This window comes from Lagenorhynchus albirostris, chromosome 9 (assembly GCF_949774975.1).
Source record: "Lagenorhynchus albirostris chromosome 9, mLagAlb1.1, whole genome shotgun sequence".
NCBI classification, from domain to species: domain Eukaryota; kingdom Metazoa; phylum Chordata; class Mammalia; order Artiodactyla; family Delphinidae; genus Lagenorhynchus; species Lagenorhynchus albirostris.
The window spans coordinates 22,513,734-22,527,714 of record NC_083103.1 but is presented as its reverse complement, the minus strand read 5'-3'; the positions used below and the strand labels follow the sequence as shown (position 1 = coordinate 22,527,714).

General features: G+C 46.1%; 1 protein-coding gene across 2 annotated transcripts in view; it reads left to right on the top strand.

Moving 5' to 3' along the window:
- Nucleotides 1-13,981, top strand: part of LDLRAD3 (low density lipoprotein receptor class A domain containing 3) — a 256,617-nt gene that overhangs the window by 132,191 nt on the left and 110,445 nt on the right. Inside the window, exon 4 of one of the 2 annotated variants that reach the window (XM_060157729.1) lies at nt 10,071-10,205. The exons of the other annotated variant lie outside the window; for it this stretch is intronic. Coding sequence (XP_060013712.1) covers nt 10,071-10,205 — 135 coding nt within the window. The remainder of the gene's footprint in view (nt 1-10,070; nt 10,206-13,981) is intronic. 2 annotated transcript variants of the gene reach the window in all.

Below are 13,981 nucleotides of genomic sequence, written 5' to 3'. Positions count from 1 at the left end.
GCAGAGTGGTCTGGGTGACCACGGTGGAAAATTCTTTCAAGTGGGATCTTCTGCTGCTGTTTTCAGCATAGTTGTGCTCAGAAAACCCACTGTGTACTGGACTGTTTTTCTCCCACTGCTGATGAATTGCCTGCCCCCCTAAAGAGCTGAATTGCTCAGCCAGTGTGTCTATATTTTTTAATCACGGAGCCCCTTGGTGCTTGTGTATTTCTGTAGCTTTATTCATGTCAACCCAGATCAGATTCCACATGTCTTCTTCACCCCTCAGCAGATCCATGAGTGGAAGCCTCAGGGAGCTGTGCCTCACGTCGGAGGGGCTGGGTGAGCAGAGGGGCGGGAGGATGCTTGCGCCCTGTGCTTCCAAGCTCCATCAGCAAGGTCCCCTTAAAGGCTCCTGTACGACCTGCTTCCTTAGGGAGTTGTTCCTGGTCTGCCGAGCCTGGGCTGGTCATCCTGTGTGTTGGCACAGCACCTTGGGCCTCCTCCAAACAAATCAGGGGCCTGCCCGGAACACCCTGTAAAGATAACTCCTCTCCTCTCCAGTCTCCCACTCTGTCTCCTTCCCCTGATTCACTCTCCTCTGCACTTAGCACCACTTTTTGTTTGTTTTCTGCCTTCTCTGCTACACCATGATGGCCGTGAGATGGTATCGCTGCATGGTTCACAGCTGTACTCCCAGTGCCAGCTGCATAGTCTGGCTCAGCCTTAGCACGGGCTAAATGCATGTGGAATAAATTGCACTTCTCATGCTTTATCTTCAGTGCACATTGACCTGCCTGTCTCCCCACTAGAGTGTAAGCTCTTTAAGAACAGACTGGGTTGGGGGCTTCCCTGGTGGCGCGGTGGTTGAGAGTCCGCCTGCCGATGCAGGGGACACGGGTTCGTGCCCCGGTCCGGGAGGATCCCACATGCCGCGGAGCGGCTGGGCCCGTGAGCCATGGCCGCTGAGCCTGCGCGTCCGGAGCCTGTGCTCCGCGACGGGAGAGGCCGCAACAGGGAGAGGCCCGCGTACCGCAAAAAAAAAAAAAAAAGAACAGACTGGGTTTTCTTTTATCCCCAGTGCCTAGTAGAGTGCTTCATTTATAGGCAAACTAAATATCTGTGGAATGAGTGGATCAAGCAGCTAATCAAACAGAGGGTTAAAGAAGAAGACGGACGGTCAGGATATATGCTCAACATGGGGATGTCTTGGCCCTCTTCTTTGGTTTCAGATGTACACCCAGAGGGCACATTTAGGCTGCACATTGTTCATTCACCCCAGCTCCCACCTTCTTTCAGACTCTCATTCTCGTTCTGCGGTTTCTGTGCCAGACACCCTGCAAGACGCTGCAGGGGATAAAGAGATGGGGCAGATGCAGGACCCTGGCAATGTTGAGGTGATCCTCAAGCAAGGGAGACAGACAGAGTCATACCCAAATAAATACAATATGGGTTGACAGCGGAGAGCGCTGTGGGAGCCACTGATGGGAGAGCCTCTGGGCTCGTCAGTGGGAGTTGCTGAAGGAGATGGACCTAGGAAGATGGGTGCCATTTAAAAGTTGGCAATACGATTCCGTGGAGCCTTTAAGGCTAAGGGCTCAGCAGTGAGGTATGCAGACTGTGCAGAGCATAAGAAGCCGCTTGACTGACAGTGACTGAGTACTTACTATGTATGTGGCACATTTCTATATGCTTTACACGTGTGATATTTTAGGCTGATAACATTATGACTCTCTGTTTGTAGATAAGGAAATGAGACATAGAAAGGTTAAATAACTTGCCTAAGGTCACACAGTAAGTGACAGAGTTGTAACATCAACCCAGGCAGTATAAATCCAGGGTCTGAACTCTTAACCACTATACTGTGTATCCCCAATGATAATTATTATTACAAGCATTTATTGAGCACCTGCTGTGGGCCACGTGCAATTCTCAGTTGTTCAGGTGCATTAACTTTTTTTTAAAATTTTTATTGGAGTATAGTTGATTTACAATGTTGTGTTAGTTTCAGGTGAGTGAAAGTGAGTCAGTTATACATATACATATAAACACTCTTTTTTAGATTATTTTCCCATATAGGTCGTTACAGAGTATCAAATAGAGTTCACTGTGCTATACAGTAGGTCCTTATTAGTTATCTATTTTATATACAGTAGTGTGTACATGTCAATCCCAATCTCCCAATTTATCCCTCCCCCCATCCCCCCTTGGTAACTGTAAGTTTGTTTTCTACATCTGTGACTCTATTTCTGTTTTGTAAATAGGTTCATTTGTATCGGGTGCATTATCTTAATTTTCACAAAATCTTAAGACAGAGGCACTATTCTTATTTTCATTTTACAGATAAGGAAATTGAGGCTGAACGAAGTTAAAGCATTTTCCTGATGTCATGTGGCTAGTGAGTGGTAGAGCTGAAATTTGAACCCAGGTGAACTTCTCACCCTCACTGCTAATCATTACAGAAAAATGTACGCTCGGAAGGGTAGGCTGGGGCAGGTTGTGAAAAGTTAAGAGTCTGGTTAATAAGTACCAGGGATGTAATGTACAACATGATACATATCATTAATGCTGCTATACGTTATATATAAAAGTTGTTAAGAGAGTCAATCCTAACAGTTCTCATCACAAGGAAAGTAATTTTTTTCTAGTTATTTAATTTTGTATCTGTATGAGATAATGGATGTTCACGAAACTTATGGTGATAATCATTTCATGATGTATGTGAATCAAATCATCGTGCCGTACACCTTAAACTTATACAGTGCTGTATGTTAATCATATCTCAATAAAACTGGAAGAGAAAAAAGTTAACAGTCTAGGATTATATTTTATACGCAACGAGGAGCAGTTGATTCTGAGCTGAGTGCAGAGCGAGGAGAGGGAGAAGGTCAAGCATGGCTGGAGCCCGGGGAGCTGGGACGTGGTGGTCCCTTTAATGGAAGTGGATCCAAGAAGAGACGGAGAGGCTGGGGAGAGAGGGAAGGATGTCCGTTTCAGACATGCAGAGCTTGAGGCGAGGGGGTCTTCAGGCAGAGGTGTCCACGAAGCCTCAAGAGAAAGAGGATTATTGCTGGAGGGAAGATTTGGGGAGCCATCCACAGAAGGGTGGTGGTTGAAGCAGTGAAGTCGAAATTGGCGGGAGACAGGCTGGGGGGTTGGACAGGGGGTAGCCAGGCCCAGGAAGCCTTTACAAGGAGGAGGAAACAAACGGCCATTAGCAATGAATCAGGGTCTGCCACTGCCACTGCACTGCCTCTCGAAGGGTTCTGAAAGTTCGGATCCTTCGGGTCCTTAGAGGCTGGGGAAAAGGCAGACGGGATTGAGGAACCTTTGCCGCCTCCTGCTTTACCAGAGTGGGGCCCCTCCCCTCCTGCAGACTCGGAAGACGGAAGACGGCTGCACATGGCCCTGATCTGTCTCGGGGGCCAAGGGCTGCTGGGAGAGGTCCTGTGGGTGGACTCTGAAAGGAAGGCAAGAACTTGCAGCTGGCCACAGACAAGCCACCTCTTCTCTGAAGGTCCAGGCTGCCGGCATTTTCCAGGCCACAGAGGAGCAGTGCTTTTAATGGGTCGGAGTATTTGCAGAGAGGCTTGGGGCCAGGCATCCTGTGTCCTGGAACAGAGGAAGTCTCGGAGCAGCTCCATCTCCCCCAGTTGCCTGGTTCCCAGGGAAACGGGGGCTGGGAAGACAAGATACCCACGGAGACCATGAGGTTGGGATGCTCGGGCAAGGAAGTGGGCGGGCACCACAGCGGGATGGGGAGCAGATGGGGGATGTGGGGACTGGTGGCCAGGAGGTTCTCATTGATGTGTTTTGTCAAGAACCCTTTGAGGTGGGAGAGGGGCCGACTTCACAGACTTTAAATGGATTAAAGGCGACATTTCCTATGTCCCGCTGGAGACAGATTGCTTCATTTCCTGTCTTGAAGCGGGTCAGTTGCTTTTGGACGACTGCAGTGGGCCCTGGGTCCTTTCCTTCAGATGTGGTTGAGGTGAATGCCACCAGTTTAATTAACCACTGAGCTTAACCTTCTCACTCCTCCCTCCCCTGGGCAGGGAGAGACAGCTTCTCTTTCCTGAGTACTGTGGGCTGGGAAACAGATTCTTAGATCTCTGTGTTTGTGGTGGCAATAATAGCTGGGGAACTTTGGAGTCGCAGTTGAATTTTTGAAGTTAACTCTGCGGACAGTTTTCCATCCTTACTGAAATAAATACTATAAAATGCAATGTTCCTCTTCCTAGTTAAGCGAGTAAAATAATACATTTTTTTCAGTGACTGGGAAACCTCAGGAAAGACAAAGAAAACATACATGTGGAGCACATTAAATATTGCTAGAAGATGCAGAGATATAACATCCCAGAGTAGGAAGCGTTTCATGGTCAGTTTATGGGCCGTCTGTTGATCAGTTATGTTTCAGGGTCCTGGATGAGGATCCACGGCATCACAGAAACCCCTAAGACTTGACTTCTGTCCCCCGCAGAGCCTATAGGTTTGGTCCACCATACATGCACCCTGAAATCTGGCTTAAGCCCGGTAAATGCTGCAGAGGTCCTGGAAGAAATATAGCAAAACTTGAGCTGTCTGGGGTCTTTGGGGAGATTTTACTCTAGGTAGGTGAGTGTGCCTGTGACAACAGGGATCTCTTGGCTTCCTCAGTCAACAGTCTTCCTCTGTTGGTGACAGTGCAGGGCCGTTCTTAGGAATGTTAGTTTTTAGACTGGGCTATAATACAGGGTTGCCTTTGGCTCCTTTTAGAACTTTCTGGTCTCTTTTGAAGCTATCTTAGGCTGCTCTGCTTTTGGAATTCTTCAGGTGGCTTTTTATAGCTTTGTGGTCCCCTCCCATGGTTGTCAGCTTTTATTTCTTGCAATTTGTCTGCAGGTTGGCAACGGCGTCCTCTCTCTCTTCTAATTTGCCGTGTCCTTGGGAACTGGAACACAAACCTTGCTGGAATTTACATAACCGGAGAATCAACAGACCTGGGGGAGGGGAAGGCTGGAGGGCCCTTCCTTGAGGACACTCCCAGCACCTAAAGGACAACAACATCCCAAAGTGTGTTTTGATGGTTCGGAGGCCTTTTTCTGGCTTGCTGCTGGTTTTGGGGCGGTTCCTCTAGCATCCTCTGCCTCTGTTTCTCTGCCCTGCATTGGGGGTGGGGGGACATAGTATTTATGAGGAGCCCTTGACAAGGAGGAATCCCAGGTGTGTCTGTTTACCAGCATGTACCTGTGTTCTCTGAACAACAGGGCACCTAAGTGTGAAAGATACTAAAGACAGGGGTTTGTGAGCCAGAGAGAATTTTTTTTTTTTTTTTTTTTTTTTGCGGTACGCGGGCCTCTCACTGTTGTGGCCTCTCCCGTTGCGGAGCACAGGCTCCAGACGCGCAAGCTCAGCGGCCATGGCTCACGGGCCCAGCCGCTCCGCGGCATGTGGGATCTTCCCGGACCGGAGCACGAACCCGCGTCCCCTGCATCGGCACGCGAACTCTCAACCACTGCGCCACCAGGGAAGCCCCTGAGCCAGAGAGAATTTTGTGGGAAAAGAGAAAAGGAAAAGGAAAGTGAGTGATCACTGAGACATCTCTGCCAGACTAGACGCTTAGAAACTTTCAGTGGAGTCTTTCCAACATACTGAAAAGGAAAAATAAAATTAAGTGAACACCTGTGTTTCCCAACAGCCTGTTTTAAAAATCATATTACCTATAGTTATGGTTAAATTATTATAACTATATTAACAAGTTAATAATACTATATTATATTATAATAATAATACATTATAATATTATAACTATATTAACTATGGTTAATAATACCATATTGTGTATTTGAAAGTTGCTAAGAGAGTAGATCCTAAAAGTTTTCATCACAAGAGATTTTTGTAACTATGTGAGGCGATGGGTGTTGACTCACTGTGGTGACCATTAGCAGTTTATACATATATCAAATCATCCTGCTGTACACGTGAAACAAATACAATATTGTATGTCAGTTATATCTCAGTGAAAAAAGTCATTACCATATTGCCTTATTTGCTTCAGATTTTTAAAATAACAAAGTGTTACCCAATATTATAAGTCTACAGTACACCCCTTTCTGACCCTATCCTTCTCCCTTCTCTCCAGAGACATCCTTTGTCCTGAACTTAGGGTTGTTTCTTCCAATGCGAGTATATATTTTTGTATCTTCAATAATTGATAGTATTCTTTTGCATGGGTAACTTCATCTAATTGGTACAACACTATACATATTCTTCTGTAACTTTTATTCTTATATAACTTGCATATATCTTCTATAACTTCGCCCCCTCTATTGTATTTGTGAGATTGATCCATCTTGATCCTGGTTCATTCTTTTTTTTTGATTTTGTATTCTTTTTTTTATTGAAGTATAGTTGATTTACAATGTTAATTTCTGCTGTACAGCAAAGTGACTCAGTTATCTACATATATACATTCTTCTTTATATTCTTTTCCATTATGGCTTATCCCAGGATATTGAATATAGTTCCCTGTGCTGTACAGTAGGACCTTATTGTTTATTGGTTCATTCATTTTTTTTTTTCGGTACGCGGGCCTCTCACTGTTGTGGCCTCTCCCCGTTGCGGAGCACAAGCTCCGGACACGCAGGCTCAGCGGGCATGGCTCACGAGCCCAGCCGCTCCGCGGCATGTGGGATCTTCCCAGACCGGGGCACGAACCCGTGTCCCCTGCATCGGCAGGCGGACTCTCAACCACTGCGCCACCAGGGAGGCCCTGGTTCATTCATTTTTTACTGCTGTTCAGCGAGGGTTGACAAACGATAGCCCCTGGGCCAAATTGGCCTACGCCCTGTTTTGAAAGTTACTTACTTTAAACGTACTTACTACCTGTAAATCAAGTTTTATTGGAGCACAGTCCTGCCCTTCGTTTATGAATTGTCCATGGCCGCTTTGTACCACAATGGCAAAGTTGAGTAGTTAAGACACAGTGCAAGACCCAAACGTTAGCAAAGCCTAGAGTATTTACTATCTGGCCCTGTACAGTAAAAGCTAGCCATCCCCTCCTGTAGAATTCTAACAGTGTAGCACATGGTATTAATTCTCCTGTGGGTGAACATTTGGGTCATTTCTAATATTTTTATTTTACAAGCAGTGCTTCAGCACACATTTCTGTTTGTTCAGGATTCTCCCCTGAGTGTGTAGCTGGAAGTGAAATGACTGGGCCATGGGGCCTATGCCCCTTAAATATCACCAGGTATCACTAAGTGGGTCTCCAAGGTGGATCTACCAATTTGCACTCCCACGAGTAGTCTCTGAGACTTCCTGTCCCTCCCCATCCTGGCCAACAACCTGGGATTTTAAGACCTTAAGTGGCGAGTCTGCTGCGGTTAAAGTGGTGCTTCATTACTGGCCATAGTCAACATCTTTTCAAGTTGTTATTGAGCGTTTGCCATTGCTCTGACGGGAATTGCCCTGTCATGTCCTTTGTCTATTTTCCTGTTGAGTTGTTTGTCTTTTTTCTTTTTTTTTTTTTGCGGTACGCGGGCCTCTCACTGTTGTGGCCTCTCCCATTGCGGAGCATAGGCTCCGGACGCGCAGGCTCAGCGGCCATGGCTCACGGGCCCAGCCGCTCTGCGGCATGTGGGATCTTCCCGGACCGGGGCACGAACCCGTGTCCCCTGCATCGGCAGGCGGACTCTCAACCACTGCACCAACAGGGAAGCCCTGTCTTTTTTCTTTTGAGTTGTGAGAGTTCTTTCTGTATTCTGGTCCTAGTCGTTTGGTTATATGCATTAATACCAAATATATGTATTCATTCTATGCACTGAAATTGGTTTTCAGTCCCTGTGGATTCTTTATCAGTAGAGCTGTGTCTTAAGATATAGTCAGTCTTAATTCATTTGAAGATATGTGTGATCTGGATATACACATATGTACATATATACACATATATGTGGTATGCGTGTATATGCACACGTGCACACGCACACATATGTGACTTCTTTTCCTTGGGAAAGTTTGTGAGGTTGAAAGGGTCTAAGACTGACGAGAAGTCAGTAGATGCCATCGCGTCTGCAGGGTTGGTTCAGCACCAACTTCCCTGCTGGGACGGTTCACATAAGTTTGCAGCAGCTCCATCTTGGAGCAATTCAGGTGCCTTTCCAAGGCTGTCCATTCGAGTGAGCTGATCGTTGCTGATGCTTTGGCTGCGTAGATGTGACCCACAAGGTCCCAGGGAAGCCAGAGGCCACCGTGGTGGGATGCTGCAGGGTTTGGAGCGCTGCCCGGGACAGAAACCAAATGTGACTTCTGGTTTCGGGTTTCCCCATTTTGGTCTTGGCTGAGGTCAGACCTTGGTTTCAGCACGATCAAGTGGAGCCGTTCTCTGGCCCACAGCGATTTAAATAATTACAACTTCCGTTTTCAGGCCAGACTCCTTTTGCTTACCTTCACGCTGGTCCATCATCTTCAAAACAAAGAGCACTGGCTTCCCCATCCCTCTACCTCCTCTGACCTTTCAAATCAAACTTTCTGAGTTGAACAGTTAAAAACTAAAAAACTCCACAGCCCTTTGGGTTTCCAGGGCCCTGTGCAGTCTGCAGCTATGATCTCTGCATCTTAACAATCGCTCCGTGAGGCATATGGGGAAGATAAATTACAACTGCCATCCTGCTGGTGAGGACCATCCGGAGATGCCGGCGCTGGCTTGTTCCTGATCCCATAGCCGTCTTCAGTGATGACTCTGCCATCCCGCTCTGGTGCTCTTCGTACCACGTATGATGCAGATGCCGGCTCAGTTTGTGACCCGAGATCCCAGGATGACCCCTCTTCGTTATCACCAATATCACTCCTTCAGGGAGGACCACACTCTGGGGGGCTGAGGCAGACATAACTCGGGGAGCACGTCCAACATTTCCTGAGCCTGTGCTACATGTCAGACTCTGCTGTGTACATTTTTCTCACATGTCATCTCCTGTGATGCTTAAATTAATGCTGTAAGTAGCAGGGCTAGCTTCATGGACCTGTGATCTGCCCAGGCTCCGTGCTTAGCTTAGAAGCACACCACTCTTGGTTTAATGCCCAGCACTTATGTTCTTGAAGTTTTAAATAATTTTTGAACAGTTGACCTTGCATTTTCAGTTTGCACTAGGCCCTGCAAATTATGGAGTCAGTCTTGCACACAGATAAAGGAACTGAGGCTCAGAGAAGTGAAGTTAGTTACCCAAGATCACACAGCTAATAAATGGCAGACTGGGGGCTGGAGTAATTTCTACTTTGCTGCTTTATTGATTGAAAATAGAGCCCTGGAAAGAGCTTGAATTGCACTGCAAGGAGTGAGGAAGCAAGATAAATGGTGCTGTAGAAATAGCGATTTTCCATGGAGATTTGCCTACATGTTGTTCAGTGGTTTTGTGCTGACCTTATGCTAGCTGGTTGTGACCTTCTTCCTTGAGGGGAAGGGCCATTTCTGTCATTTTTGGGGGGGTTCCTGAAACTGCCTGCAACAGGGAGCTGCTCAGACTGAGCCAGTGGGTTAATGGGCTTCTCTGATTGCAAAGCAGAGATGGAGCTCACCTTGGTGAGCCATAAGGAAACATGAGGACTTACCAGACTGGTCCATAGTTAGGGAACCAGAAGGATCCGACATAGGCCTTGGATTAGATCGTGCCATCACTCCATCAGTGGCAGAGGTTCACGGATCCCCGACCCATCTACTCCGTCTGGCTTTGCTCTTTTCTGTGTGTCTCTTATGTTACCGACCATTCCACTCTTGACTCTCCTGGGAGATTCGGGTTTTGCCCCAGGCCCCTCAGAGGCTGCTGGCCCGCCTAGCGGTTGACCAGTTAGGGCGAGGCGTTGCCCTCTGGCCATGTTGGTATAGGACACCAGCATGATGACTTGGGAGAAGGAGCTTTTAGAATGGAGCAGAGTAAGTCTCATCCTGTCCAGGTCATTCCCTGACCAGTCTCCCAGGATGGGCTTTGAGTCAGCCATCCTAGAAGATGAGTTTGCTACTTCCCGAGCAGGGCATACCCCTGGCTGGAGAAGATGCTGGGGGGTCCTAAGGGGACTGGCTAACCTCCCTGGTGATCTGCTCTGGTTTCCCTTCACAGCAGCAAACCCTTTGCTGTGCTCCACTGCCCGCTACCACTGCAAGAACGGCCTCTGCATTGACAAGAGCTTCATTTGCGATGGGCAAAATAACTGTCAAGACAACAGCGACGAGGAAAGCTGTGAAAGTTCTCAAGGTAGGAGCCCCTCAAGCTCTAAAAAAAATAATTACGACACCACAGCACAGTAACACTGAAGAAAACAACACCCATCCCACGTTCAGATGCAACAGCCATGTTAATTTCTGCTCTTTACCTCGAAACCCTCGTACACATGGTTCTAACCGTAATGGACCTACCATTTTGTATTTCTCACGCATTAAATATCAAATATACATTTTCTCTTCAAAATTGTAATTTGTCCCGCTGCACTGCACACCGTCTCGGTGCTCTACTGTGGTTTTCTAAATTGTTGCATTGGTGGAGGCCACCTAGGTTGTTTCTTTCCATTGAGTTACTTCTTCAGGATGAATTCAGCAGAGTGGGACACCTTCACACTTCATGACTACGCCTCGTCATACAGCTGTTTGGAAATTTTTAAAACTTTGCCATTGCTGCTAGTATCATCTGCGCGTGTCAGGTTTATAGTAGTATCCCAGGCATTCACTGTTGTTCCCTTTTTCCCATTTTTGCTGATTTAGTAGTCATAGAATGATAGCTCCCCAAATGCTTTAATTTGCATTTCTCTGATTATGAGCAAAGTTAACATTTTCCCCTGGCTGTTTGTTTACTGCCTTGTTTCCTCTTGTATGAATTGCCTATTCCTATCAGAGCTCTCAACCTCAGAGCTGTTGGATGGAAACTGAAGGGTGCATTTGGGGATGGAAAGAGGAGCTTTTTAGGAAACCCAGAAGGACATGGAGGGGTCATATCCTCCACTGTTAAAACTGACTGGGTACGTTTCTTTACTCATTGTCTCTTTTCCAGTAAACATGTATTTATTTCTTCAGTGATTAGAAAAAAATACAAAGATTTAAAAATGCATGTCAATTGTAAGGCATCCTAAAAAGTATACATTTCTAATGTTATAAACAGGTATCGTCCATATGTAATCTTTACTTTTCTCACTTAGTATTATGTTGCTGTGATCCATCCATTTTATTGTTTATTGGAAGAGTTCATTTGTTTTGACCGTTATTCAGTATTTCACTGTATGACTGTACCACAGTTTACAAATTTAATAATACTGTAAAAAAGAAAAGCAAGAGAAAGATGGATAGCTGGTTAATTCATATGCTGGGAGGCAGGAAAGATGGGAGGTAAGATGAAGTTAGGTGCAGGTTCCTTTCAAGGTCCTGGCTTTTATTTTGGTTGGTGTTTATTATGTTATTAAAAATGAATGAATGACTGGGTCATGCATAGACCACTGGTGAGAGTGTGCCACAAATTAAGGAATTATGAGCCATCCAAATCCGTATGCCTGAGGTCCATAGACGAGAGAAGACAAAATGTGTATCTACGTGGACTTTGCCAAAATTTGTACAGAGAGCAGCTCTGGGAGGTGAGTCTTGGGTAGAGTTAGCCTCTGATTGCCCTGACCTAGAAAATTCCCTCCTCGTGTCTTCTCCTCACCAGTGGTTCTCAAAGTTTAATCCTCAGACCGGCAGCATCAGCATCACTTGGGAACACTTTGGGAATGCAAAGCTCCGGATGTACCCAGGTCCACGGAATCGACCCAGGAGGTCTGCCGAGCAGTCTGTAGTTTAACAAGCCCTCCAGGTGAATTGAATTCACATGCAAATCTGTGAACTGCTATTGATTATCCACTAACTTTAGAGAGGTTTCTAATCTTGCCATTTGCCTGGGGATTTCTAAACTCCTGATTCAGTGGTGAATGGCAAGGTGTTTCTAGGCTTATGCAAAGTCACATTTTTATAAACCAAAGCACATGGCGTTGGGCCATCGGCCATCGGCCACTGGCAGTGGTAGAAGAACAGTAATCGCAGAATCAAGTAAAAATTAGCTTAGATAGGCGGGATTGAGAAAAATTTTCCATATATATTGTTTCTTATGCGTGTATGTATCCTAGACTCACTAATGGTACCCTGAGATGGTCAACAAAAGGACTTTCAAGTCTAAAACTTGGAAGTTAGGGAATTCGTCCTGATGCTTTTAGCAGCACCTACAATGCTCCCCCCAGCCCATGCCTATCCCAGCATTTTGCTGAAGCAGATTTTTGCTTGCCCTTAAGAAGAACTGTTCCTCTGAAGGCTGGTTCAAGTCCAGCTCGTTTCTCTCTATATATTGTATTCTCATATTATAAGCATGAGGGGTAGGAAGAGTTGGTGGTGGACACACACACACAAAGCCCAACTCTTGGCAAATGCCTTACTCGGAGCAGCTTACCTTAGAATCTCAGCTTTGCGCCTTCCATACCCAATGACCTCCCTTTAGAAAATAAGCTCATTTGCAGGTGCTCTCAGAGAACTAGTCCCATCAGGGCATGGGTAACAGCTGTCCACTGCTGTCAATGTGACAGCCTCTGAGCAAGGATGCCTGTTGTGGAAAGGCATCTCCATTAGCTACCTAAGAACAGGAAGCTTTTTGGCCTCTCAAATCACACAGATCCTACCTGGTAGCATAGGTAGTGCCCTGCACATAGTGGATTCAGTGAGTGCTGAAGACTAGAAAAGATTTCTTTGTAAGGTGTTGTTATTAAGCTGTGTTTAATTTGTACCTTGTGCGGTATTACACTGTACACGTGCTAAAGTTATGTGAGTTCAAGTATCCATAATCTATTAAAATAATCATAAGAAGTATTATTATTACTGTCTAAACAGAACAGATGATTCTGTCATTCCCTCGATGGGGGTATGCCCCCACAGTGCGCATGAGATGGTAATCTGGACCTCCGTTCCCTTGGCCAGCCTGCATCTCTCTTAACGATGTAAACATCCCTCTGCTCTGAGTGTGATTCTGGTATTGAAGGGGATGCTTTTCTCTACCATGTAGCTGCTAAAACAAACTGACTGCTGATTTTGGTGTTAAAAGGAACACCGTTGTGCCCGTGCTGGGGGAAAACCTGACCCATACTGGGCTTTTGAGAGACTGTAGTGTCTTCCTGAGGAATTTCAGAGGCATCTTGAATAGACAACGTATCGTCTTACACCACGTAGGATTTGACCTATTGTCATCTTAATAATAGCGAATATTTATCTAGCCCTACCCTGCACCAGATACTGTGCTGGACACCTTCTGTACACAAGCTCATTTAGTTAAAACACATCCTATCTGCTTCTGCTGGGCTTCCAGCCCTTGAAAAATGCATCTTTGCTTTCAGTTGATGTGGGAAAAGAAAATTATATTTTATAATGTTTATTTTGATGGAGTGAAGAAAACTGACCCCAAGACAGGAAATAGGGTGCTTGAAATACTTCTAATTTGCTGAGGCTATGAAAAAGTCGTGTCTCCACTGAGAGACTCCAGTTTTGGCTGCACCTCTCCTTCCTTCTTCCTCTCGTCCCCATTTAGTTCCCTTCCTTACGCTGACCTTTCAAAGCAACAGCGAACCCTGCCAAGACTCGGAGGCGGGGATGGGACCATGAAAGTGCAGTCATTACTGTACCTTTCGGTGCCAGATGGGATGTATTGGAGACCAAAGAACACTGTGCTGGAATTGAATTGTAACTGCGGCTTCATTCATTGGAAGCATAACCTGTTACCAGATAATTCCACAAGCAGTGGCTTTGGAGCAAGCTTTGCATATGGCTTTCTAGGAACTTTCCCTGGGAGGGTGCATCTGAGGGTCAGCAGGTGCTGCTGTGCACATATTGGCTGTGGCTAGCACTCAGGTGGCCTTAAATATGTTGGATTCAGTCCTAACTGAACAGATAGATTCTTTCCAACTTTGGATACATGATAATGTGGCAGGCAGCCTTCAGTGGTCCCCAGCCCCTGGGGTTCATGCCCTGGTA